General features: G+C 33.2%; 2 protein-coding genes across 10 annotated transcripts in view; both read right to left on the minus strand.

The window, feature by feature from the left end:
* Positions 1-5,509: 5,509 nt before the first annotated feature.
* On the minus strand, positions 5,510-8,914 carry LOC117110704 (toll-like receptor 13). The gene is made up of 2 exons (XM_033253473.1): positions 8,151-8,914; positions 5,510-6,056 (listed from the first exon to the last, which is right to left on the minus strand). Exons 1-2 carry the CDS (start codon positions 8,912-8,914, stop codon positions 5,510-5,512), a joined length of 1,311 nt encoding a protein of 436 aa, XP_033109364.1.
* Positions 8,915-13,319: 4,405 nt separating this feature from the next.
* LOC117110699 (centromere-associated protein E-like) overlaps positions 13,320-27,671 on the minus strand; it is a 35,327-nt gene continuing 20,975 nt past the window's right edge. For 5 of the 9 annotated variants that reach the window (XM_033253460.1, XM_033253465.1, XM_033253461.1 and 2 more), the window contains 16 exons: positions 27,281-27,460; positions 26,753-27,061; positions 26,423-26,593; positions 25,833-26,003; positions 25,466-25,636; positions 25,099-25,269; positions 24,029-24,199; positions 22,743-22,913; positions 21,067-21,234; positions 20,079-20,246; positions 19,668-19,826; positions 17,231-17,370; positions 16,397-16,497; positions 15,740-15,923; positions 14,957-15,066; positions 13,320-14,569 (listed from right to left, as the gene is read on the minus strand). In XM_033253460.1, the coding sequence (XP_033109351.1) occupies positions 14,385-14,569; positions 14,957-15,066; positions 15,740-15,923; positions 16,397-16,497; positions 17,231-17,370; positions 19,668-19,826; positions 20,079-20,246; positions 21,067-21,234; positions 22,743-22,913; positions 24,029-24,199; positions 25,099-25,269; positions 25,466-25,636; positions 25,833-26,003; positions 26,423-26,593; positions 26,753-27,061; positions 27,281-27,460 (2,730 nt within the window). In that variant the 3' untranslated portion in view covers positions 13,320-14,384. The remainder of the gene's footprint in view (positions 14,570-14,956; positions 15,067-15,739; positions 15,924-16,396; positions 16,498-17,230; positions 17,371-19,667; positions 19,827-20,078; positions 20,247-21,066; positions 21,235-22,742; positions 22,914-24,028; positions 24,200-25,098; positions 25,270-25,465; positions 25,637-25,832; positions 26,004-26,422; positions 26,594-26,752; positions 27,062-27,280; positions 27,461-27,671) is intronic. The other 4 variants (XM_033253462.1, XM_033253463.1, XM_033253467.1 and 1 more) reach the window with 4 other exon arrangements.

Consider the following 27,671-nt stretch of genomic DNA (forward strand, 5'->3'; position numbering starts at 1 on the left):
GATATATATCGTACATCTGACTTAATTACCTTAAAATATCCATCAAATTCTTTATAAATTTACTTACAGTTTACTTCTCTAAAATTGTAGGGACTTAATTATGGTCTTAAATGCCTGAAAATGCTTCTATTTACCTTAACTGAAAATTTTGTTGGAGAATACTGAAATGCTTATTTTGATCTTTGACCTTAGTAATCTAACATTCCATATTTATTTTATTGAATCATTTATTTATTTTATTTCACCCAACAGCGTTAACTCCAATAACAGGGAGCATAAATACAATACAATATAAAAACATGAGAAACATATCTGACCTTTAATATTATTTTTGTTTTATTAACATAAGAAAAAAAGTTTCTTCTATAAGGCCCCATAAATAAAATATTAGTTTATCACCCCTTCCCTCATCACTTTTAGTAAAATTACTTGAACAGCTCAGGATTTCTTGCAAATATGTTTACTGGTACAACAAAAACATCTTCCTTTAATACAAATTTGATCCATGTCCTTAACCATTGATTTACTTGCGAACATCGGTAAAATGGGGGCGGGGTTAGCAACAAAAAAAAAAAAAAAAACCCCTCCCTCTCTCATCAGTTTTTTTTTTTTTCTTTGATAGGGTGATAAACTAATATGTTTTATGGGGCCTAATCTATATGATAAGCCTGCAACTGTAATACCTCGTATTGATTGGTAAGGTGGAGACGCCACCTTAAGTGTGCGACTAATAACATGTAATTAATAATTTTTTTGCTTGTTCATTATTATATTATGACTGCATAATAAACAAAAATATCAAATTACATTTATTCTTATACTCTTTTGAGAAACGTTTGTTTGAATAAAACAGTTTATTTCAAGTTATTTATTCAGTACATATGTTAGTTGGCCATACTTCATTATAGACATGTTGTTAGCCATAACCACATCCCAGAAATCCTGGGATACTGGGAGGGTTTCCAGTTGAAAATAGAATGCGTTTAACCATAACTAGATATTAAATGATGTTTCCTTCCAAAGACCATGGATATGGCTCATGAGCCACAAAATCTGGAATGCAAATGTTTATCTTTTTGTTTTTATTTTTTATTTGAGGTGGCATTTCTACAATACAAAGTATTCACACTGAGGTTTCAAGTTATATCAGACAATTGTGACGAAAAGACCACAAAAGGACTGTAAACTCGTACTTCGTATTCTTTGATAGGGTGATAAACTAATATTTATATCTATATAAGCCTGCAGCTGTAATACCTTGTATTGATTGGTAAGGTGGAGACGCCACCTTAAGTATGCGACTGATAACATGTAATTAATATTTTTTTTTTTTGCTTTTTCATTATTATATTATGACTGCATAAACTCGTACTCTATCAAAATGGTTTTTAATGTAAATGAATAGTGCATATCATTAACCTTATAATGAGGGCTCAATGATCTCAATCGGACAATAAGTAAAGTTAAGCTAGTTTGAATTATAATTATTCTCTATAAACTGGCCTATATAGTTCTGAGAAAAAAGTCTTTAAAAGCACTAAAAAATTAAGCAGGAGTCAAAGAAACTCCATAGTAACAATACAGTTCTCATTGAGCTATAATTGCGATGACATTTTCTACGATTGCTGGAAATAGATTGAGGTGTAGAAATTTTCTATTTTTAAGACGATAGTCCCCGGGGCTAATTAGTGATACCCCGGCGAAATTGGTTATACCATCCATGTACTGATTATTGCATTCCCAATGATCTGATGTATTTCAAGACATGAACTGCTTCGTATCTTTTGAATTCAAGGTTATTTTCTTCATTCATGTATATACATAAATATAATCCGTAGTCTTGTGCCATGCTCTACAAAATTACCTTTGAAAGATATTTCAAAAGCAATTGTAATGTCGGCACGCACGTTATTGTTTGATTAGTTTTTTAAATATTTTGTACACGATTTGAATGATGTTGTGTAAACATACTTCATCAATACGTTTTAGTTGTACATCGCTGAAAATAGTGCCGATGATTGTTCTATTGGCGTCAATCCCGGCGTCAATATTTTGTTAAAGTTTCAATAACCACGACTAGTTTGATGTACTCAACCGCAATCTACATAATTTCTGGTCCGCTTCACTACCAGAGGGCAAGATGATTGTTTACAAAATCTTTTCCAACAAGTCATGGAACAGTTTAGTAGCCTCTTTGAATTAATTCAATGCTATTTCCTTTAGTTAGGTCATTTACGTAAATAAATCACATAAATATAGCATACGAGTGCTAATAAACGTACTATTATCTGATAGATTTCATTTATCTTTGGGGGTCTGAGTTGTGTAGTGAATAAGTTACCAATGGTCTAATGACGTCTGATGAGGTTTTATTTTTCTTTTGTTTTCTAAACAGCCATAAAATAGGCAGTGGAACAATTCGAGAGTGATAATTACATTAAGACTAATGAGAACGAAGTGGCCCATCATGGATGGAAGCCAGGGGACCAGAAAACTTTTGTGATAAGATAATTTGCCTTCATACCTTTCAATTAAAATACCTACAACAATTGTTTCATATGCGTTTCATTAATTTCGAGTAGTGCAAATAGGCCTGTTAGTGAAGCACCAGGCTGCTACCCTTGAAGGTGTTTCACATTCCTTTACTCGAGCCACCTAAATAGGGTCCTGTGTTGGGTTAGGGTGGTGACGGTGACCCCTCAGAGATTCGGTATACAGTGTTGTGGCGAGGACCGAGATCAATAATTGACATCCATACACAGTGAAAGATCACACACAGAGACAGACACATGTGTTTCCATCCACCATCTTTTATTATCCTCTCCTCTTCATCTCAAAAATACAGCCCTCTCTTCCAAAGAGCGCCCTGCTTGTGGCTGATCGCCACATATTATTTTTTGTGCCATTTCTTCGTGTTTTCTTTTGTGTGTGGGTGTGTGTGTGTGTATTTGTTTATCTAAATATTTTATTATTATTTAATGTGCAAAGCAAAAAAGGAGTTTTTCGTGCATTATGCGCTTTTAGTCTACAAGTGTCTTCTTATTGTTATTATTACTATTATTATTATTAGATTCGCAAGAGTATCCTAGGTAGATGAAGCACTTTTTTCTTTTAATAAAACAAACATTACTAGGGCCAGAGACCAAATAAACAAGCACTTTCGGCATTATGTCGACAAAATTTTCATTGAAAGTAAACAGATACTTATTCTGGCATTTCAGACCATAATCAAGTGTCTGAATTTGGGAAAATGTGAATATAAGGTCCAAATTACCATTTATATTCACAATTAGACAAATACATATAGCAACATGTACAGTATGTTCTGATCTACATTCTGGTTATCAGAGTTCAAAGGTCAAAAATGTCATTTCCAGTCACATTTTGACAAAATAGATACATGTATGTTCCGAATACTTTGAGACCATTCTGAGATCTGCCTATGCTACAGGGTACGTACAAAGGTCAGTGTCATTTCCAATCTCTTTTTGGACAAAACGTTATAGTAGTTCAAATGCATATTCTGAACGATTTGAGGCCAAAACTAGGTGTACATGACCAATGGTAAGTAATAGAGGTATAGATATATGCTATAGGGTCTTTTGGGTCAAAGGTCAGAAATTTGATTTCCGGTCAAGTTTAGACAAAATGTTGCATTAGTGCAAATAGAAATATGTTCCGAACAAATTGAGGTTAAACTTAGGTCTCTGATGACCAACGGTTATGGAGATATAAATATCCTACAGGGTACCTAAGGTCAAAAGTCATAAACTTCATTTCTGGTCAACATTTTGCATAATAGGAACATGCATGTTCTGAAAAATTTGAAGCCAAAATCAGGTTTCTATGGCCAACCGTTTTTTGAGATATGGATATGCTGGATATCTATGGTCAAATGTAAGAAATGCCATTTCCGGTCACTTCTGGGAAAAATGTTATATTAGCGCAAATAGAAACACGCATTTTCTGAACACTTTGAGGCCAAAACTAGATCTCTATGACTAACAGTTTAGAAAATATGGATATTCTGGGTCATGTAGGCTCAGAGGTAAAAAAAACCCTTTCCGATCACTTTTGGACAAAATCTTACATTAGAGCAAAATTAAGTCTGTACGATTTTCCGTTGCCAAGATATATGGATTCCGTCTTTTAGAGGCGGTCATTTTAAATTCAAAATGGCGGCCATAGCAGGCGTCAGGAACTTGGAGCAAAACTTAGGCCTACACATAATAAAGATATTTTGTGCCAAGTTTCATGCTTTGGTAATAAAGTGTACAGCTTGGCCCTTAGCTGCTCTATTACAATGCGCAACTTGGTGCTTTAGCTGCTCTACTATAGCAGTTAATTAGGGTTTTTCAATAGATAAGGATTTAAGTGCTTAGGAACATTGTTACATTTGCGGTTGACACGTTATGACATTTGTAGGTGAAATGTTTCTACGTTTGTGGTCAAACAGATTTTTTTATTTTTTTTACAATTGTGGTTATTTTTACATTTGTGGTTGACATGTTATGACATTTGCGGATATTTTGACATTTGCGAGAAGAATGTTTTGACATTTGTGGTATATTTTTATATTCGTTGGCTCTACAGGCCCCAACCTACAAATTTTATCAAAATTATTTTTTAAAAATGGAGAAAACAGACAAAATTGTATTCAACTTTTAATCTGGCTGGAGGTGCCATAATCATGATTTTTCGATAATTTCCCGCCATCTTGTTTTCCAAGATGGCGCCCAGTTAACCTTCTCGAAAAAATATGCACCAACTTTTTTCTTGTTCAGTATAAAATTCTGAGTCGGAAAATCATTGTTGCCATAAATTAACATGAATTGCCAACTGGAGCCTATTTTACTACATAAGCCCCTGTACTATGTACTTGGAATGACACCCACGCCTTCGTGGTCAACTTGTTATGTTCGAGTCTCGATGGTGGCTTTTTCGTTTTGGATTTTTGCCAGATTCTTCTTCTTTTCTATCAGCTTATACAATTTTTTAAACATGTTTTTAACGTATGCTTCTCTTTTAAATAATTGATTCTTGCCTGTTTTCTAAACATTTTAAGAATTTTTGCTTTTACATTTGTACCTTTTTACATTTGTTACATTATTTATATATATATATATATTTATTTATATTTATATTTTTATACCTATTTGCCTATTCTTTTTTTGTAATCTTGAATGTCTATTTCTGTCTTTTTTGTGTGTCTTATTATATTGTATTGGTTTTATAAGGACCCCATTGAAAATGACTATCGTCGGCTTAATGGGTAATCCTGGTGCTTTTTTGTCTTTGTTTCTCATGTATTGTTATCTCGAGTACCTAATGAATCAAATTAAATTAAATATTATATATATATATATAGAGAGAGAGAGGGGGGAGGGGGAGAGCAACAGCATGATAGACACGATCCAACGTTTTCATAAAATCAACTGCACAGATATTACCATAACAACCTCCTTTCTCAACAACAAATGATGCAATCAACAACATCCAACTGTTAACATTAACTTATACCAAGACGTGACGCTTCTAGAGATACGTTGGGTGAATTAATGGCCCTGGCTAGGCGGGTCCAAAACGCCTTCCGACCTTCTTCTTTCGGCCATTCTATGTATGTTTTTTTTCGTAGCACTTTTTGTAGTAGTATAGGCATCGATGAATATTTTACGTTCTCTAGTAAGATCGAAACCAATACATCTTCGTGTGAGTCGAACATACGATTGCGCGCCATCTCCAATTCAAAGTTACACCATTCACTACGGACGAAATTGTTGCTGATAACTAGAACTGTTTTCCGACTGAACCTCACCGAGTTTGCGATGTTCTGAATGATGGCCTCGCCGACCAAAAAGTCTCGATAGTCAATACAAAGTTTTAGATTATATGGAGGTGCTTCTAATGTCGGTTGAAGCACTTTATTAATCCATTCCACGTCTTTACTATTGTAAGAGATGAATGCATCGTAAATTATACGTTGGTCGAGCGGGGGCGCGTCTGTGTGCGTAAGACGCTCGTACTGTTTCCGTAACATCCTTCTTTGGTACCAATATCTGCGAGAAAATATTTCATTATTTCATTTATTCGACCAACAAAATATACAGGAAAGATATAAACAATAAATAATTATAATTTAATTCAGGGACAGGTAAAGTAATGAAATTGTACACAGTCGCCTCCAATTTTTTTGATGCGTTACACTTTTGTTAATTTGGCAAGGACGGATCCATGATTTAAAAAACAAAGGGTGAATAATGCAAATTTGGCTCCCATGTTCCCGCCTTCCTCTAGATACACCGCGGCTAGTAAATGTTATGAAGTGTTCAATTTTTCCAAAGGCCTGATTGATTGATTGATTGATTGGTTGATTGAATTTATTCGATGCTCAATATGCAAATACAAGATAAAAAATTATTTATGATCAAGAAAAGTAAAAATTAATGAGCATCAGGAGTTCAGCCAATAGGAAACATTAATTATACAAAAAAGCCAACACCTAAAGCAAAGTCCGCGCGCCCTCCAATTTGAGACCTGAAATTTGTAATGGTATAGGGGTTCGGTCTCGAATTAAAAAACTCTAAATAGAGACGGTGGGCTAAAAATGGTCTCTAAACCTCATAATTAGAAGGTAAAACAAACTTGAAACCTCTAAATGGAGAACAAAGCTATAGGTGGTCTCCAAAAGGCAACATATTACAACCAAATGGGTTTCAAAGGAACTGATGTTTGCTTTTTAATTTATTAAGTGCATCGGTTTTGAATTGTATTAATGGGCTTTTAAATTAAAAAAAAATCAAAACTAGGGACGATTAGCTGATTCAACAGCACTTTCTGGCAAGAAGTTTAAAAAATTAACAGGTCATTGCAAAAAATTTACTGATTATTATTATTTTTTTTTTTTTGTGGCGAATGAACAACAATTATACTCTCAAAACTTATTGTATAAAAGCAGTTTCTGATTTACAGCCATGGGCCTAAAATTATAAATTTCTTTCCAAAAAAAAAAAAAAAAAAGCTTCTTTAAAAAAAAATGCAGAAAAAGATAAACTTAAAATACATCTGTTAATGTTGAAGTTCAATTTTTAAAATTACAGAGTTTTTATTAAAATAATTGGAGGTAATTTTATCACTTGGTACTTCCATAAATGTGGTCTCTGTCTCGAATTAGAGTGTTATCATAACTAGAGGGTGAGCTCAGTGTTAGATAGGTGGCTAGTTAATCTCGAATTAAAGGGGTCTCTGAATTAGAGGAGCTTTGATTTGGGCGAACTGAATTGAATGAATTGCACATAATTAAAATGGCGGGTTTTGTATGTATGAATTTCAGATTTACGACTAAAATGTTCAAAGGGACATGGAGCAGCTTTATATTTAATGATTTTATTAACATTGCAAAGTTTTAATGGTTTAACTATTCTCAACCTTAGTAAGGCCAAAGCTTGAAAATTCTTTTTGGCCAACAATATGAATTCTTGGTCCAAAACCATCCATAAATCGTACTATTTTTATTTTGGGTGCTTTGAAAATTTGTTTTATTTTTGTATACCTTCAAACCATGATGTTTCAAACATTGAATAAAGGCAGTATATTATGTTGTCCAGTCAACCTGCCTGACGACAACGGTACCTTAGTTTAGCACATGGTTTTTGATAATACGCTTAAGCAATAAAATTACCAGAGACAAAATTGTCAAGTTCGATAATATCTGACAGACTTAAAACCATTTAAGCTAATGCCTCTTAGAGGTAATTATGCAGGAATGTATATTTTTATCGATTACTGGAAATTAAACATATGTCAACCGTCTACACCAGTGAATCCATATGGACATTATATATAATCATCTTGGAATGAATATGCAACTTGGTGGTTAAGATGCTTGCTTTAACACAGGGTCCCAAATTCAACTCTGTAAATGAAGCTCCGCTCTCAATGCCTAATAAAATGACTTTATTCTATTCTGTAAGTGGCGAGAGTGTACTTGTATAAAATTCTTCAAAAAAAAAATAATGATAAAGTAGTTTACGCGCTATATGCTTGCCATAACCATGGAGGAAATAAGTCATGCAATAACAGGCTACAGTTTTTGGCAAATAACTATAAACACTATAGGCCTACCATTAATACATTTTATTGGTTAAACGTACATTATTTTCCATCGATGGTAATAAATAAAATACACTAACGCACAGATCACGAAGAAACCAGAACATGTCACAGTAATTATCATAATGAGCTGTGATTTACAGTGTAGAATTTCTGGATCGAACTCCAGTAAATTCTTTTTAACCACATCAGTCGGTCCACTTGCACAAATGACTTCATCTTTGCCCAGCACAGTCGCTGAGGTTCCGTTCAATAACCAGTTACGAAACCAGAGAATATTGCAGTTGCAGGAATATGGATTTCTCTGCACACTAAGCCTCTGTAACTGCGTCAAATCCTGCAAGTTTACGTCTTTTCGAATGTTAGTTATCTGATTGTATGCAATGTTTAGTTCATGTAAGTTGTCCGATGACCCCAGAAACATGTCGACTGGCAGATTCTGGATGGAATTGTGCTGCATATATACGCCTATAAGTCTGGATAAGCCGTGGAATAATTCTGGTGGTAGTTTAGCAATGCCGTTATTGTTCAGTACGACTATACGTAAATTCTGGAGTCCCTGGAAAGCGTTATCTTCAATTGAGAGCACGTAAGAACTTGCAATGCGTATATTTTCTAAAGAAATAAGTGGCTTAAACCATTGCTTTCTAATGTGAGAAATCGCATGGTTTCTTGATAAAACGAGTGTGCGTAGCTTGCCAAGTCCTCGGAAAGCATTGTCGTCAATGAGCGTGTAGTCTAGTATATTGGTCGACAGATCTATATACATTGCATTTGGTGTAGATTTGAACGCATCTGCACTCATTTTTGCGATTCGATTATAAGAGAGCACAATTTCTGTGACATCAGTAGGTATATCTTCAGATGGAACCCGGGTTATTCCTCTTCCTGAACAGTCAACCTTGTGAAAGAAATTGATTATAGATCCACCGGGTGCGACATTATGCCGGCAATACTGACACGTGCACTTAGACGGACATTTCAATACGTCCGGCGACTGCGTTGTCGTATTTAAAATCAATGGATTGAAATCGAAACAATTTTTACAAGAGACAACATTCCTGAGGATGATTAAACAGAAAATAATGTAGAACCGACTACACATTCTTACACTAACATTAAGTCACTTACAGCTGAGCAAAGATAATAATAATTTTTTTAATAGTTCAGTATTGTAGATCTTGGCTATATATGGCAGTGGCAGTACTTCACCTTAAAGTTCTATTCGGTCAACAAGTAAACAACAGCAGGTAATTAATGTACTGTACTTGTACTGGAAGTCCTTCGTTAAATGCAAGGAACCGTTGTCTGAAATACAGTAGGCACTCTAACCAGGAAATAAACAAAGATAGCAATCACTCGTGTATAGGGCGCCGTTTGTGAAATTGCTATTTACGTCTTTAAAAAGGCATTTTGTTTTTACAGAAATAAATATGTACCACAGATATATTACTGTCAAATTCTGCCTACATTAATTCTGGGCATTCTGAATAGCATATGCTTGTGTTTATCCTAACATCTGCAGTTTTATTCTAATATATATATATATATACGGTATATATATATATATATATATATATATATATATATATATATATATAGGCCTATAATATATAATATATAACGAATATATATAATATATAACGAATACCACAATAATTTTGAAGCCCAATATCATATAGGCAAGGCCTAGTAGATTTATTATAAAAACTCTGTATAAATAAGCATGTGTCGGCAAATCTTTCGCCATCTTCAGTGAAACGATTGCTAACATGCAGTATTCTTTATAAAGGGAGTGAACAACTGTGAAACATTTTATTTTAAATAAATGGGAATTGAGTCATAGATATTTTAAACAAACAATGACATTGCATTTTAGAGAATCGATTGAAACCATAATTGTAAAAGAGAAAGAATAGCATGGATTATTTAAAATGCCATGTCATTTTGTTTGTTTCAAATAATTATCGCAAAACATGTATACAAAGTTAGGTCTATTAGGCCTTGCCTGATATTGAGCTTGACAATTATTGTGGTATTCTTAAGATGTATTTGTTGGCTACTGCTACAGATATATTATATATATTATTTCATTATTTTAACGATCAATGCTATAAAAAAAATAGGTCTTTATTAGAGTGGGCAGCCTAATTGTAGACCTAGAGCTTAAAACTTACTGTATTAATTGGCAAGTAAAAGATAAAATTTCTGTTTATCCTGTGGGTGCGATGGGTGCATACGCACACCCCACCAAATTCGATAAGGTCCACATTTTCATGACAAAAAACTGAATGTATAATGTGGTTTTGGTCATATTATGATCAAGTTTTTATCATAATTATGAATTTTAAACTGTAATATTTTTAAGTAAGACCAATCAACACATAACAAAACATTTACATATCAAAATTATTATCGTTAAACTTTCCTAGTCGGTGCGTGCATAAAAGGTAATGTCTTGGAATTTGGATCTAACATGCGTATATAATGATATTGATAAACAATCAAAATTCTTTGTACTATATTATGCTAAATATTTACAGAGTGGACTTCCTTAAACTGTAATATTAAAGAAGTCAATTGAACTTTCCACGGTGCATGAATACAACATAATTTTTGGGATATATGCGATTTACATGACTATGGGAATTGGTTATACAGTACTGTAAAGCCTTCGGAACCCCTGCAACACTAAAACTGTGATCCAACAGGCAGTGAATACGAAGCGTTGGAGATTCCATTTTGATTTAGTGTATGTGTTTTTATATTATTTGTATTCTTTTTATTTTGTATGATTCCTTTGTTATATTTTCAACAGACAGATAAATGAATGCCTGAACTGATATCTCATGGGTTTCATATTAATTTCTATAAAAGAGATATCATAAATCATGTAACTGTTGTGCGATTGTGTACATTGAACATTGACGACGACGATAATGTCGCCAAACAACCGTAAACTCAGGAAACTCTGGCTACGCAGGGGCGCGTACCCCCCGTTTTGCCACTAAATTTTAAGGCCGGCATATATTGAAATTTGTGCTCTCACTTATCTATTTTGAATATGTTGTGCATTTCAAAGCAAGTAGAAAACAAAACTTTCCCAAGGAACAGCCGAAGACTCACTTATAATGGGAAAATTATTGATCAAATGATTTACTTTATTGTTTGTTTTTAATCTCATTTTTCCACACAGGCCAGATTTAATGGCTTCGCAGGTCAATTTTGTCCCGTGGGCCGCATATTTAGAACCAGGGGTAGGATATATAATGTACCGTATAGTATAGTTCAAGTTTATTCAAAATCACATTCGCAGCGAATAGCTGAATTGCAATGATTTGTACATGACAAAGTAAAATAACATATGTGAATATATAAAAATGGGCTGTGCATGAATAAATAATAACACAGAAATCGAATGAGAATAATACTGTATTTACAAATCCGGTCACGTGTTCCTGTAGTTTGGTAGGTATATCATAGGTCATCGTAAACAAACGTTTATAAAGAAATGCTTGTGTCTTCATTGTGTTATTTATTCATTTTAACACTTTATACTGTATTTAAAACCCTGTTTCACAAAGTGTTTCATTACATACAGGGTACTCTCGATTAAGCGCCGCTGCGCTAATTAGAGAGTCGCGCTTACCGAAAATATCACGTTTGGCGCGGCGCTTATTCGAGCATTTACGGTAGGTACTACAACATTCTTTTTTTTCGCAAGTGTTTTCACACGTACTGAGTATTCAGTACATTTTCACGTCAGGTTGGGCAAAACTAAACAACTATATTTTTTATTCTTCTGACACAAACCAGTTATTGTCTATTCCATCACGACAATTACAATTACTACTACAATATTGACGTGTGTTGTCCAATTTTGGTTATATTTGGGTTGGTTGAATACGTAACGTTTATAAGAAGTAGGCTACATCAGTGCTGTAAAAAGAAATCATTAATACAATTATAGGGCATAAAACAAACATAAAACATACTAATATAAGATATACTAATATTAGTAGCAGCAATTTAGAATTTCTCACAAATTGAACAAACTGAATTAAATAAGTCCCCGAAAATAGCACTTGAATACTTACAATTTCAAAAACTACCACATCCACCTGAGCCCCACCTTGGTTTTGGGGCGCAGATGAGTAAATTTAAAGAATTTTAGACTTCACAGATGGCCGAAAACGGCATTTGGATACAGTACTTACAATTTATGAAAACTACCATCAAGAAAATTATAAGAATTTGAGACTTTTAGATTCCGGAAAATGGCATTTTAATACATAAAAATCTACGAAAATTACTATATCCATGTGAGCCCCATCATGATTGAGAGGCTGAAGTGAGTAACTTTTAAGAATTGGGGACTTCTAGATGCCGGAAAATGGCATTTTAATGTTAAAATTTTTGTCAGTTATTTTTAACATTTAAAAAGGGGAAATTTTTTTCTCAACATCTAAAAGGAGGGGGGGGGGGTTGCTCAGGCACCCCCACCCCCTGGATACGCCACTACATCTTCAAATGTATTCTCTATCTTATTGAGTTTATTTTTATTGTTAATTCGTTTGACAGTTACAACAAAATGCTCTTTTCGAACGAAACTTCCGCCATCGGAACTGACTTCAATCGCAGTACCTCATTTCTGTGAACACCTTATGAGGCATGTTGTGGCAAAATGGCTAAGTTGTAGCAAAAATTGAAATTCAAGTTAATTGGTATTTTGAGATACCTGAGTATGTGATCTTTAAAATGAGGGGTCATTCATTGACATTGGACATTTCAAGCCTAAGTTACTGGAAAGTGAAAGTACAGCACTCTTAAGAGTCAAGATGAACATGATTTTGAGTAATTGCCTTCCAAAGTTATTTGTGCATACATTGTTTAATAGAATTAACTATCTAAATAACATTAAATAAACGATTTGTTGACCACTTCCAGAACTAATACTTTGGGACATGATTAATAAGACATTAAACTGTTGATCTATAGTGAAAAAAAAATTTGGAGTTTTAGGCAATTTTTTGAGCTCCCATATTTTTATAGCTCATTTACTCAATACTGGCCTGTGCGACAACTTAACCATTTCGCCACGACATCCCTCATATTTCTGTGATATCATTTTGACCATCACCATGTAAATTTTTTAAAATGTTATTTTAATAAATATTTAAAATCATAAAAATACAAAACTTATTAACAGATAGGTTTAACTGTATAATTTATTTATTATCACTGCAAAGAACTTTCTTTGTGGTATTACAGTAGAACTATATTTACAATATTAACATACATGTCTTAAATTGACTTTTATTATAAAGAAATAATTATAAAATACATTCAAAGAAAAAAACATCCCATATAGAGGAAGTGATACACTTGAGCTCAGAGTAATTACATCTTTATCATAATAATGTGCCATTAACATTTTTTGTTCAATCAATGTCTCATAATAAATATGTATGAATCTTTATTATTTAACATCATTGTAATCTTTATCATCAGATTATTATTATTCCATAGTTCATACATATGTAATACAATGGAACTTAAAAGAAAACAAGGAGGGATGATGGTGAGAGAAAATTGGCAAAATTATCCTATCAAAATCATCTTTCAACCAAGGAAAACTATACAAAAAAAATCTAAAAACAGGCAACAGCGGAAGAACCAATCAACACTGCATCTTTCAGAAGACCACTAACAAGCAAAGGTTGGCCAGCACCTCACAGCATAGATTCCATCATGTATTTCAGAAGGGCCTATGTACTTTTAAAGACCTAACCAAAAAAGTATTATATAAGTCGAAAAGGTGCATTTTAAGCAATGTCTTGAAATTTGAAAGCAATACTTCTAAATATGGGTATATGGATACATCTAAAGGTGGATTTTATTAATTTATTTTATGACAGTACTATCAGATCATTTATTACTTAATTATTATAATAAAACAACAGATAACATTTGATTTAATGCGCTTACATATAATATTTGCTCATGCAAAGCATTTACGCCATCAATGAGTGAATGGGTAAATGACATACATACTTCATCTCAGCCAATCACATGAATGAAAAAATCAGAATGAAGAATGAAAGCTGGCTGGTTAAAGAAAAATATTTAAAAATTGTGCAGTGCAAATTGAAACTATTAACATCCTACATTTAGTATTCCATCCACTGAAATAATGCAATGCAAATACCTATTTATTAATTCCTTTTTTTCTTGTTATTATTTATATACAGTTTTCAAAAGAGAATGTATGGAACCTATTGTTGAGCACACTGTTGAGGTTTCTCTTCCTCATTAAGCTTTTCAATCGCCGGTTGTAAGAAGTTGTCCCAGTCGTTTGCTCTCGTCTTCTTTGTGGATGATGAGGTTGGCAGACTTTCTTTGACAACTTCCGAGGTTGGTAGCTTCAAAGCTTTTTTAATTGGACTGTTCCTGGGCAAATCTGCAATGGAATTTAAAAATAGTGAACAAGAGATATTGAGTATTGGTAAAAATGGTGAATCATCAGAGATATTGTCCACTGATCAGGGAAATGAGTTCCCCTGCCTGCCAATTAGTTCCTCTGACCCATTAGGCATGGAGGACGAGGGAGTTGAATCCTGTACTTCCTAAAAAAATCTTATTTATTTCATACCAAGCAAAATTCCATATAAACAAAATAATTTGATAAAATTTCATTGGTTTTCACATTTACTTCATTTTACACCAACAAATTAAGCTTATTGGCATACTGGTTTTACATGCAGGAAGTCGTTCAGTAACATAATTCTTAATACCGTTGAGTGGTCTCTTAAAGGAAGTTGCTGAATAACATAATAATTCTTAATACCGTTGAGTGGTCTCTTCTGAGTTCCATCCTGAATCTTCACAGGCGCTTGTTTTTTACTAGCTTTCTCTACATAGCGCTTCAATTCTGCTCGGAGCCTTGTGTTTCTTGTTCTGTTTTAAAGAAGCATAAGATACTTATTTTTTTTTTGTTGATGATAAACAAACAATTAATAAACTAGGGCAGTCACATCATAAGAGTCCACACCTCCGCCCTGTGCCTGGATACCAACAATAAGCAGGCCATGAATAATGGGCGAATCTGCAGCATACCCTCAAGAAAATAATACGTATACGTATTCAGGTCTATTATTTTCTTGAGTGCTGCCTGAATACGAGGAATGATTCCATTATTTTCTATTATACTCGAGGACAATTGAATTTCTGTGACATTGACCTTTGACCTTTTCCCGAAAAATAAATGGTGTCTTTCTTTGATTACTATGTACCATTCCACTAAACGTTATGATGATCCATTTGCGTAATCTTGCTAACAGATACACAGACAGCAGTGAATGCATAAACTCCTATGCAGAGCTAACTAAATTAATTTATGCTAAAATTGGTTACAGTATTACATTTCAGTTGTATAAATATGCACTTTTTGAAATAGATTGTGGAACTTGTTAATGAGGCTGCACCAATAAAGTTTAATGTGAGACTGCACCATTAAAGCTCAATGTGAGACTGCACCATTAAAGCTCCATGTGTGTGCTAACCTGAGACATTTTAGGTAAATTTGCAAGAAGGGGAAACAAAATTTTGATCAAGGAATTCATTCACTCACATTTCTTCTTGGTAGAATATACACTTCTCATTGTATTTCTTCTCCAAATCCTGAAGTTTTGCCTTTAACCGCTTCAACTCCCCCTCCAGTTTGGCCTTCTCTGCCTTCAGGGCAAACACAGCACATTCCTGTATGATGCCAGACCCATACCCTGCCTCAGTCTTTGATGATGTGTTACTTTCAACTGATAACATAGAAACATTTAAATAACTTCAATTTATATGGTATAGAAATTGCAAATAAAAGAGCCATGAAAAATGTACTTATTCTTTAGGCTACAATTTAAATCACAATAATGAAAGGTTATACAAAATATATTGTCTGAATAAATACACTTGTACTTTATTTCCATTACTATTATCATCCCTTAATAATATAATCAACAGTACATTATTTATCATTGTATCCCTCATGTTAAAAGTGATTTTTGTACAATTATTTAAAATATTCTACTAAACATTTGTTTTATATACAGTAATAAACAATAAATAAATTAAACTGTTAAATAAATGAAAAAAGTTAACAATCAATACACAAGTTAATTATAATAAAATATCATTATAATTGACAATTATAATAAAGATATTAAAAAAATAACAGCAACACGAAGACAATTTAAAATTGAAAAATAGAAGATTATTTATGTGTATGCCTTACCTGAGCTATCAAGACTCTGTTGTCTGAGCCGCTTTGCTTCGCTCTTCCAACTTTCCACCTTTTCAGAACTCTCTGCAAGTTCTTTAGAAAGTTGGGAAATTCTGAAAACAAAATTAATTCATGTAATTATTGGTAAACAGAAGCAGGCCTATATGCCATGGAATTTTTGCAATTTTGACCATTTTAATATGGTAATTTAATTTAGATTTTTTGAAGGTTATTTGTGACAGGCTCTGGCAAAACCAGCTGTTTGTAGGAAAAATTCAAAATTGAGTTTTTGGTGTTTTTAGATTCTCCATGAAGTCTTTTTAAGACAGTGTTTATTTGATGGAAATCGGTTGAGTATTAGCAAAGTTATGAATATGTAACACATTGGATATCAGAAATATAGGTTTTGAGAAAATAGCTTCCAAAAATTCCAAAATCAATAGTTTATTATTAAAATTTGCAATTTAAAAATAATTTTAATATACTTATCAGTTAGATTTAGCGATTGATATTTTGCGGAAAGGTACTTCAATATAGCTTTTATAAAATTTTAATTCTACAGTATAATGTTTTGGGGGCTTGTAGGAAATTAGAGTTTGCGACAAATGGAGGGTTTTGCCAGAGCCGGTCACATTTGCTTGTCAGAGGAAAAAAAATGTTTTCAACACCTAATAGTCATCATCAACATCACCATCATGACCACCACCACAAGCTTGATCAAAAGGCCAAAATTACCTAGATGGGCTATAAAATTTAGTGCTGTCCAGTACACACACCTAATCCAAGAAAGCATGCATATTGTTGACATTGTTAAATCAACTGTGTGTCAACCAGAGCTGATCTTACCTTTTTTCTAGAGGGTCAGTACATTTCAGAATGTCCGACTCCAAGGTGACTATCTTCATTTTCTTCTGCATAAGATGCTGTTGAAGATCCTTCAGTGTGCTATTATCAACACAAGTCTTATTCTTCTCTTCAACAGTGGCCTTTAGAGATTTTTAAATTAACAATTTTAAACAAGCAAATAACATAATTCATTAATAATAACAGTAACAATTAATTATAGATAATATATGATACAGAATATATTTCTAGTTATCCAACAATTTAACAACTTGTAACAAAATTTGTTTTCCTAAATGCATAACATGGAATGTATTTATGATAAATACATTAATAATATCTATAATGAAATAATAAAATAAGAGCCACACGTAAACTGATACTTGACTTGTTTTGCACCACAGTATAATGTATCACCTTTGCAAGTCTTGATTTAAACTGATCATTGCTTTCACTCTTAACATTATAACAGCATCATTCAGTTGTCAGATCACAGAAGCTGTTCACAGTAAAAGCTATGACCAGTTTAATGCAAGACTGAAAGACATTTTATACTATAATACAGTAGCAACAATAATACTGACAATAATGATGATGGTGACAAAAAACATGACAAAGATGATGATGATGACAAAATAATATAGTAGTCTACAGAATTACACTAGTAGTAGTCTACAGCGACGTTCCGCAAACTATGGTCCGTGGCCCAAATTTGGGCCGCGAAACATTTTTGGAGGGCGGCGAAGGCGTGTGGAAATTGAAAAAAAAAAAAATAACAAAGAGACGTTTCATCATGGAGAAAATAGTTTTTAATAAAGCCGCTTCATTGTTACAGCGAATGCGTCGCTTGCACACGCTGCTGAAGTGCCAAATGGTGCGTACTATTTAAGTTATAAGCGGTGTGTGTGTCTATGCCCCCTCGGGAGCCTTTATCTGTATATTTATTCCAGATAGTTCTAGTATGCAACATTATTTTCTATAAATAAATATACTGTAAATATACCTTTTTTTAAGCAATTAATACATGTCAAGCGCGGATCCAGAGTTTACCCTGGCTATAGCACAGATGGGTTCCCATATTGGGAGGGTCATGAGAAGAGAGCTAGCTTGTTTTGTCGCTGGAAGATAAATTTTAGATATTCGAAAAGTTTTTGTTTTCTAGATGCTTTGAAATACACTTCGTGCATTATGAGACGTCTATTATTGAATACACTCTGAATTCATAGTTTTTCGCTACTTTGCTATAGACAATTAATAATTATGATGATGAAGAAGATGATGATGAGAAAGCTGTGCAAGATTAATTAACAGGCCCTTTGATGTGAAGTGTCAAGCGAGGCCCGTAGCCCAAGTTACGGTTGGGAATTTGGAGACATTGTTGTCGTCAAATGTTCAATGCACACAGTTGGACAATATATGATTTATGCTATCTGTTTTGTATAAAAAGTAATATGAAACCCATAAAATATCAGTTCAGGCATTCATTTATCTGTCTGTGGAAAATATAACATATGAATCATAAAAAATAAAAATACTTCAAATAAAATAAAAATATGTAAAAAACATCTACACTAAATCAAAATGGAATATTCACTGCCTGTTGGATCCCAATTTTAGTATTGCAGGGGTTGTTCTGAAGGCTTTACAGTATAACCAATCCCCATATTGCTGATAGATCGCTGATTAAAATGTAAAATATTTAAGATTTTATATTCAGTACATTCTCAAATGTTATGTAAATCTCATATATCCCAAAATTACGTTATATTCATATCCATGCACCGAAGTAGAAAGTTTAACTTAATAATTTTGATGTTTTATGTTGAATGGTTTTTAATGATAGTCCTATTATTACAGTCTAATATGACCACAACACAAGGAAGTCCTCTCCTTTAAACTTCTAGCGGCTGGGATGCTGGGCCGCCGGCTTGGTGCCTAGAATCGTAAATAGTAAAAAGTTTGCGGAACGCTGGTCTACAGTACTAATACAGAATCCCGACACGATGGCGTGCATTTCAATACTTGGAGTAAGTATTGTACAGTAGTAACGATAGTATTTATGCTTTATTGATTCCAATTTGTTTTTGTCAATGGGGAAGTGTAACTTTGTTCACATTCCTTCTCTCAAATCAACCCACTTGGTTTGAAGGGAAGACATAAGTTCTCTGATGTGATAATCATTTTTAGCCTACATTTACACTTTTCTGTCCTTGATATGGTTGTCCCGAGCGCATAGAGTCCATGTATTATGTGCTATATAAGTCTCCAACCATTACCATTACCATTAATGCAGTATGTTAGATAATTTACATTTAAATCAACTTGCTGAATATTGGATTATTTTATAACTGCTACCATGGTAACTGCACTATTACATACCATGGTAACAATACTACTACTGCACATGGTAACAAACACCAATGCACCAACAACTACTCACCTCAAGCTCGCTTAATTTTTCTTTCATTTGTTTATGTCTTCTTCCAGCCTCTTGCTTTTCTTTGCCTAGTTTATCATGCAATTCTTTAATTTCTTGCTCTTGTTTTTTTATCTGACTATTTTGGTTGATTGCAGAATCAAACTTAGAAGAGTATTTAGCCTACAGAAAAGAAAATAATCGATTAATAATCATTACTGATTTAAAGTTTGTTTTTTTTTAAATCTAGACACAGATATATATTAGTTATTGCTAAAATTTCTGCCTCCTAAATATTAAAAATAAGCAATCAAAAAACACAACAGGCAAAATTAAATAGTAATTTGGCATAAGTGGCGAGGTTACTGCAAACATTATTTTTTAAAATCTTGTCACAAACATAGATATCACTACCAAGTCTCACAAATTAATTACCTCAAGTTGTGTCAGCTTAGCTTTTGTTTCTTTGTGGTTTCTCTCTTCCTCCTCTTGTTCTTCTTGCATCTTTTCACATAATTCTGTCAGTTCCTGATAGTGTTGTCTCAGTAGCTTAAACTGCTCGACTACCGAGTCGTATTTGGATTGCACTAACGAACATTTATCCTGTGGATTTTAAAATTAACAAATTAACATATTTTAACAAATAAAAAAAAAATATTGTGATATTTAAAACTGTAGTAATGATATTTGAGGCATGTTGTGGCAAAATGGCTAAGTTGTAGCAAAAATTGAAATTTAATTTATTGGTATTTTCAGATACCTGAGTATGTGATCTTTAAAATGAGGGGTCATTCATTGACATTGGACATTTCAAGCCTAAGTTATTGGAAAGTGAAAGTACAGCACTCTTAGAGTCAAGATGAACAGGATTTTGTGTAATTGCCTTCCAAAGTTATTTGTGTACACATTGTTTAATAGAATTAACTATCTAAATAACATTAAATAAACGATTTGTTGACCACTTCCAGAACTAATACTTTGGGACATGATTAATAAGACATTAAACTGTTGATCTATAGTGAAAAAAAAATTTGGATTTTTAGGCAATTTTTTGAGCTCCCATATTTTATAGCTCATTTACTCAACACTGGCATTTCGCCACAACATGCCTCATTTTTGTTATTGAAATCTTTGCAATCCTTTTTCATTTTCTTGTAGGCCGTGTTTGCAATTAACCTTGCCACTCAACAGTCAGCAGCTGACATGATTCTATGCAGAACGCAACACCACGATGCATGCACGACGTATCATTTTTAATGATCATCCGTACGTAAGAAGCATTTAATGTCAAATGAAGAAAAATTAAGTAGACAACCAGACAGAGATTATTGTTGTTTGTAAATGATTAAGTGAAAATTTGTTAAACAGACTACACTTGATAGTTGAAGTGCTAATAAAAGCCTGACTTATGAATCTTGCTTACCTGTTCTTCTTTTAGTGCCTCTTGGCTGCCTCTATTTTGTTCTTGTTCTTGCTCTAGTTCAAGCTTGAGGTCACTGCATGCTTTTTTCAGAGTGCAGTCATTTACTACAGCTGCCTCTCCCATTTCACGAAGCGATGCCAATTCGGACGTCAAAGCATCTGAGTTACGCTGATAATGAATATAATAATGAAAGGTATAAATTAATTAATATTGTTAATGTTAACAATAGCAATATCGAACTTAGAAGAGTGAGGAATCAGCATCAAAAATATACAGTGGAAAAGTATCAAAAAAGTGCAAAACCATGTCTTACTACAATCCTAAATGAATGATTTTGACTTGGCTGCATTAATAATTAAAACACTAACAATTATAGAAATAATATTTATAATATTAATAATAATAATTGTTAATAATTATAATAGTTATTATTAATTGTGTTGTTGATTATTGATTGAATGTATATTTTTTATTAATTATTAATTGCATCAATAGTAATTATTAATTTATAATAATGATGATGGTTATTATTATTGAAATGATTATTACAGTATATGGAAATAATATAACAATGAAAATAATAATTAAGTAAATGCCTGACAACAAACATTTAATCCAGTATATTGGTCCATTTTTAATAGCTTTCACTTTAATTGTTTTATTTCTGTCTAATATAAATTCTGGCCCCTTTTTAAACGTTGCCTTTTAAAAACAACAAAAACAACAACAACAACAACAACAACAACAACAACAACAACAACAACAACAACAACAATAATACAGTAATAATAATGATACAATAATTGATAATTGAAAATAATTGATGTTTGTTCATTTAATGTGTTTTTTTAATCTTTTTGAAATTTTGATGTTCCAATTTTAACATTTTTAATATTACTTTTATCTCCATTTTTCATGTTTTGTGCTTGATTGATGTTTTGATATTTTAATATTCATTTTTTTTTTGTAAATATCAAGTAATTCAGCTTTGGCTGCGACCTTGACCTGAATAAAAGAAACAGAAACTGGAAAATATTAAATTTAAAATAGTAACAGTACTTCCACACTGTTATTGAAACTACCCACTAACCAAGGTTTCTTTAAGTGAGATGATGTGAAATCCAAAAACCAACATTTTTTAACATTTTTATCTCAAGCATTAAGTTACGTATGTAATGTAATATCAGGGATGTAGTTATGGTGGGCCGTACTGGGCAGGGCTACCCAACCTTGAAGTTTTTCACCCAGTCTAAAGCTAATTTCATGGCCCTCCACCTACTCTTATTAACCCATTCTCCATCCTTAAAATCCATATTTAGAGTTTACCATGTTTTCACCCACCCACCCTTAAAGTGTCTATCGTCCATCCTTAGTTTTCTACAGCTACAACTATAAATATGAATTGTCCAACCATGGTGGAGCTGTAGATTTGTATATTACCAAAGTTCAGGATTAATATCCTCTCGTAAACACCGCATGAAAGCCGGGCATAGACTGTGTCGATGGTCAAAAGCTGGTGAAAATTTTAAAGGGAAATAGCACGACAAGGCCTGCAATGTATAGTTTTAATGACAATCTGTTCAGATCACAAACAGCAATCAGCCCGTCAAGCAATCACAGATAGCTGGTATGCATTATGCAGGCCTACCTAATAAATACACACATTTGTTACATACTTTGAAAGTTTCAATTTCTTGTTGATGTTTAGCAGATTGTTGTGCTAATTCTTGATGGAGGTTGTCGCTTTGGCATGCAGCCTCTGTCTTCTGCTCCTGCAGTCTATTATTGGCAAGATCTCTTTCTTCTTTAAGTTCCTCCATCTTTACCATATATTTCACTGCATCATCCTAAGAAATTTAACAAGATTTTAATCATCTGTAAATAACAAGTGATATGGCTGTTTCAATTTAAAAAAGTGAGTCCAATTAGCCAAGTATCTTAGTTACTGTAAGCTGCTTAGAATTTCCGCATGGTGGGTTTTCAATAAAAGCCAGCCCCTGTGGGTCAATGTTTAAAATTGCTATTCTTCTAACCAACTGGTGGCAATAGAATAGCAAATTTAACACTGGTTTGGAAGCACTGCTTCCAAACATGTGCGCATTCTCCTCTTCTCACTGATTCTCTACAGTACTGTAATATTACTAGCCTAATAAAGCCTCCACTGCCAAATGGGTAATTGTATTGCCCAACATTCTAAATCTGCATACAGACAACCGGTATAGAAGAAACTTTTATAAATCAAAGTGTAACTTGTTAAATGTACTGAAATAAGAAATCTTTTTTTGAGAAGAAACTACAACCATGCAGGTTTAAAAATCAACATACTGTATTTGTTCATTAAGAGATGCAGGGCGTTCATTTTTTAGAGGTTTTTGTGGGGGAATTATTCGAAGGAGGTATTTATTCGAGTGAGGTATATAATTTTTTTTTTTGGTAAAATAGGTACGCATATACTCCCATTAAAACTCCCCTTAATTTCACTGTTAATGTGGAACTACAGTTAACACACAATTACTGTCAAAATTATGTGTTATTTATCCCAACCAGGTTAAAAAATGTAATTCTACTGGAGTAATACATTGTGTTGAGAATGATGTTACTTAAATTGGTCTTGTTTACAACTATTTAGGGGTGTGTATTCAAGAAAGCCATTTATTCCAAATTTTATGTGACAAGATTATGACTTGCCATTATATGGTTATACGATGTCATATCACACCCATGTATGGACAAATCAAAGGTACTAAAAAAAAATTAGATGTCATATCACACCCATGTATGGACAAATCACAGGTACTAACAAAAATCATGTCATATCACACCCATGTATGGACAAACCATGGGTACTAAAAAAAATACGATGTTATATCACACCCATGTATGGACAAATCACAGGTACTAAAAAGAAAATTAAAAATTAAATCAAATTAATAATAAAAATAATAACTAATTTGTTACATACTTTTAATGCATTCATTTCAAGTTGATAACTAGAAGTTTGTTTTGCTAGTTCTTGGTTGATGTCGTCAATCCTTTGTGCAGTTTCAATCTCTTGTTCCCTCAGCCTATGATCGGCAAGATCTCTCTCCTCCTTAAGTTTCTCCACCTCTGTCATATATTTCACTACATCCTCCTACAAAATTTGATAGTATATAAATTATTTATATTGTCTAAAAAAGCAAGATCAAACAATGATAATATGCACAGTGTCTAGACACTCTTTACATCAAATTGGATAATTATATGAAGTAAAATAACAATCCAAGAATTCTCCTTGCAAAAGATAACAAAAAACACAATTTGAGACACATGGTCTTACCAATGTAGGCTACTACACCACAAAGGAGCTCTTTCAACAACAACGTCAACTAGGGAATGAGGACGATTGTTAGGGAGATGGTTCGTACGTGGCGTCCTGGGTCGGACTGTTCTATTTTTTTTGAAGAGGTGTTCCGTTTTGGGAACAATGGCAATTAGTCGGTTTATCCATGTAAGTATTCACAATATACTGTAGATGCTTTGATGGGATGGGAAACAAGAAAGAGAAACAGAAAACATCTATAATAAGTCGAGGCACCGTGGGATGAATAATGAAGTATAAACACTTTACACACAACATAGAATCATTCTTCAAACTACTGTAGTCAACAAACTACAGAATCATCTCGTCCATCCTATAGACAAGATCGATGATAGCAAAGTGTGGTGTAGTTTATGAAATAGGTGGCCTGAAATGTGATTTAGTGTACATCTAGGAAACTGGCAGAAAATTTGAAACCTGACTGGAAGAGGATGAAAAAAATGTCCAAAATATGAGAGGTGTGTGCACTAGAGCTCTGAATCTGAGCTAATACACAAATCAGCCATAACCATAGTCAAATACAATCATGCAAAACCACTAAAAAAGAATCCATCATGCAAAAAAGACAAGTTAGAGAAGCTTTGTGAATAAGGAAGAGAAAACACAAGAATAGAGACAAAATTCACATCATCATATTGTAGCCACTTATTAACTCGTGAAGTTCAACATACTTTCAGTTCATCAATTTCTTGTTGATGTCTTGTTAATTGCATTTCTATTTCCTGGTGGATGTTGTCAACTTTTTGTAAAGCTTCTATCTCATGCTGCTTAAGTCTCTCATTGGCAAGATCTTTCTCTTCTTTAAGTTTTTCAATCTCTGTCATATATTTCAACGCATCCTCCTACAAAAATTGAATCAATCAGATTTATTTTTGAACTATTAAGTTATAAAGTATAATTATCTTTAGGTTTATCATTTATAAAAAAATAAACAATATTGACTGATAAATATGTAAAATTAAATGCAGTAATGGATGAATGACAAAGTTTATATCACTGTGTTTCTAAATATTTACTGACTCAGAATGTTCAACATACTTTCAGTTCATCAATTTCTTGTTGATGTCTTGTTGATTGCGTTTCTATTTCCTGGTGGATGTTGTCAACTTTTTGTGAAGCTTCTACCTCATGCTGCTTAAGTCTCTCATTGGCAAGATCTTTCTCTTCTTTAAGTTTTTCAATCTCTGTCATATATTTCAACGCATCCTCCTACAAAAATTGAATCAATCAGATTTATTTTTTAACTATTAAGTTATAAAGTATAATTATCTTTAGGTTTATTATTTATACAAAAGTGAACAATATTGACTGATAAATATATAAAATTAACTGCAGTAATGGATGAATGACAAAGTTTATATCACTGTGTTTCTAAATATTTACTGACTCAGAATGTTCAACATACTTTCAGTTCATCAATTTCTTGTTGATGTCTTGTTGATTGCGTTTCTATTTCCTGGTGGATGTTGTCAACTTTTTGTGAAGCTTCTACCTCATGCTGCTGAAGTCTCTCATTGGCAAGATCTTTCTCTTCTTTAAGTTTTTCAATTTCTGTCAAATATTTCGCTGCATCCACCTACAAAAATTAATTTGGTCAATATGTTTTTTATAACCATTAAGTTAAATATATGTGTTATACAATATAATTATCTTTTTGTTTTTTATTTATACAAAAAGTGAACAATATAGATTAATAAACATGAAATAATGGATATTGAGAGCTTAATTGGTGGTAACGACTGTGTGTGCATTAAACCATGAAGGTGGAGATCTCTAGGTCCCCTTGTGTTTCAGCTGGAGGGCTGACATCCAAGTTACGATAGTGCACCGTCATTTGGATGAGACATTTAAGCCATTGGTCCTGCGTGTGTTAAGGCCCATGTGCATGTTAAAGGACAAAATTAAGTCTTCGTCACACTTTTGTGGGTTATCCTTGGTGTTCACACCGAATAAATCAAATCCTAGATAGTTACTGACTCAGGATGTTTAACATACTTTCAATGCATCAATTTCTTGTCGATGTCTCATTGATTGGTGTTCTAATTCTTGGTGAATGTTATCAAGTTTATGTACTCCTTCTGTCTCTTGTTCATGAAGCCTGTCATAGGCAACATCTCTCTCCTCTTTAAGTTTTTCTATTTCTATAATATGTTTTCCTGCATCCTCCTTTAAAATGAGACACAAAATTGTATTTTTTGTCATAAATATTAAGTCTGTGTGGATTATAACACAGTATGAAATACAATTTTTTAAAAGGGCTATCCATCTCAAGATTATATATCATGAGATGAGTATTTTTGAACAAGATATTCTGGTGCTACCTACCGTCAGCTGCTGGTATTTATCTACATGCTGTGCTATTTTCTCGTTCAACCTCTTCAACTCGTCATCTTTCTCCTGTGACATGGTGTTCAGATCCTCAAATTGTTGCTTCATTTGCAAGGTTAGCTCATCCCTCTCGGTTTGAAGTTCTCTGATTTGTACCTGATATTGGTCCTTGTCTTGGCGCAAAGCTTCACAGTCTTTGCACACCTCTTTGTCTGCTACCTCCTCTTGTTGTTCGATGGTTGCATCACTGATATCATTGGACTGTTCCACCTCCTTTAACCTTTCATTATATTCATAATTCTTAAGCTGAGAAAAGAATGTATAGTAGACTGATAGAGTGTACTGCTTGCCCTCCAAACAGAATCATTGATGAGTGATTATTTGAAATGGAAAGTTATTTTGGGGAGAGGCAGGGGTCTTTATATGGCAAGTATGTTTAAGAGGGGTATTTATTCAAAGTGGTTATATATTGAAATAATAGAGCAATAGGAAATTTAGTAGCACTTATTGATGCAGATACTGTACCTTAACTTCTTCAAGTTGTTCTTGATAGTTTGTTAATTCTTTCTTGCAGGATTCTACCTCGTCTTCATATTCTTGACACAGACCATTGAAGTGTTTCTCGTCTTTCTCCATCTTGGATCTCAGATGTTCTCTTTCTGACTCCAGTTCATGGATCATGGCTTTACAAGACTGCAACTCATCCTAAATTATACAAAAAGATTAATGGAGATTTAAGGATGTTTACACTTTCAACAAGCAATAGATGAATGTAGAACATACGTTAAGAATGAGTATGACCATAAATTATTTACCTGTAAAAACTTCATACAATGTAATCCCTGTAAAATCCTTTTAATAGTTTACCTGTGCAGCTTTCATATCATGTTGTGCTTGTTTATTACAGCAATTTAAT

This window comes from Anneissia japonica, unplaced genomic scaffold (assembly GCF_011630105.1).
Source record: "Anneissia japonica isolate Jap-2015-1 unplaced genomic scaffold, ASM1163010v1 scaffold287825_len194363_cov185, whole genome shotgun sequence".
Lineage (NCBI taxonomy): Eukaryota > Metazoa > Echinodermata > Crinoidea > Comatulida > Comatulidae > Anneissia > Anneissia japonica.

Coding starts and splice junctions, on each gene's coding strand:
- LOC117110704 (XM_033253473.1), bottom strand. CDS start 8,914: ATGAGTGCAGATGCGTTCAAATCTACACCAAATGCAATGTATATAGAT. Junction 6,057..8,150: donor TACCATCGATGGAAAATAAT/GTACGTTTAACC, acceptor ATTTTCTCGCAG/ATATTGGTACCAAAGAAGGA.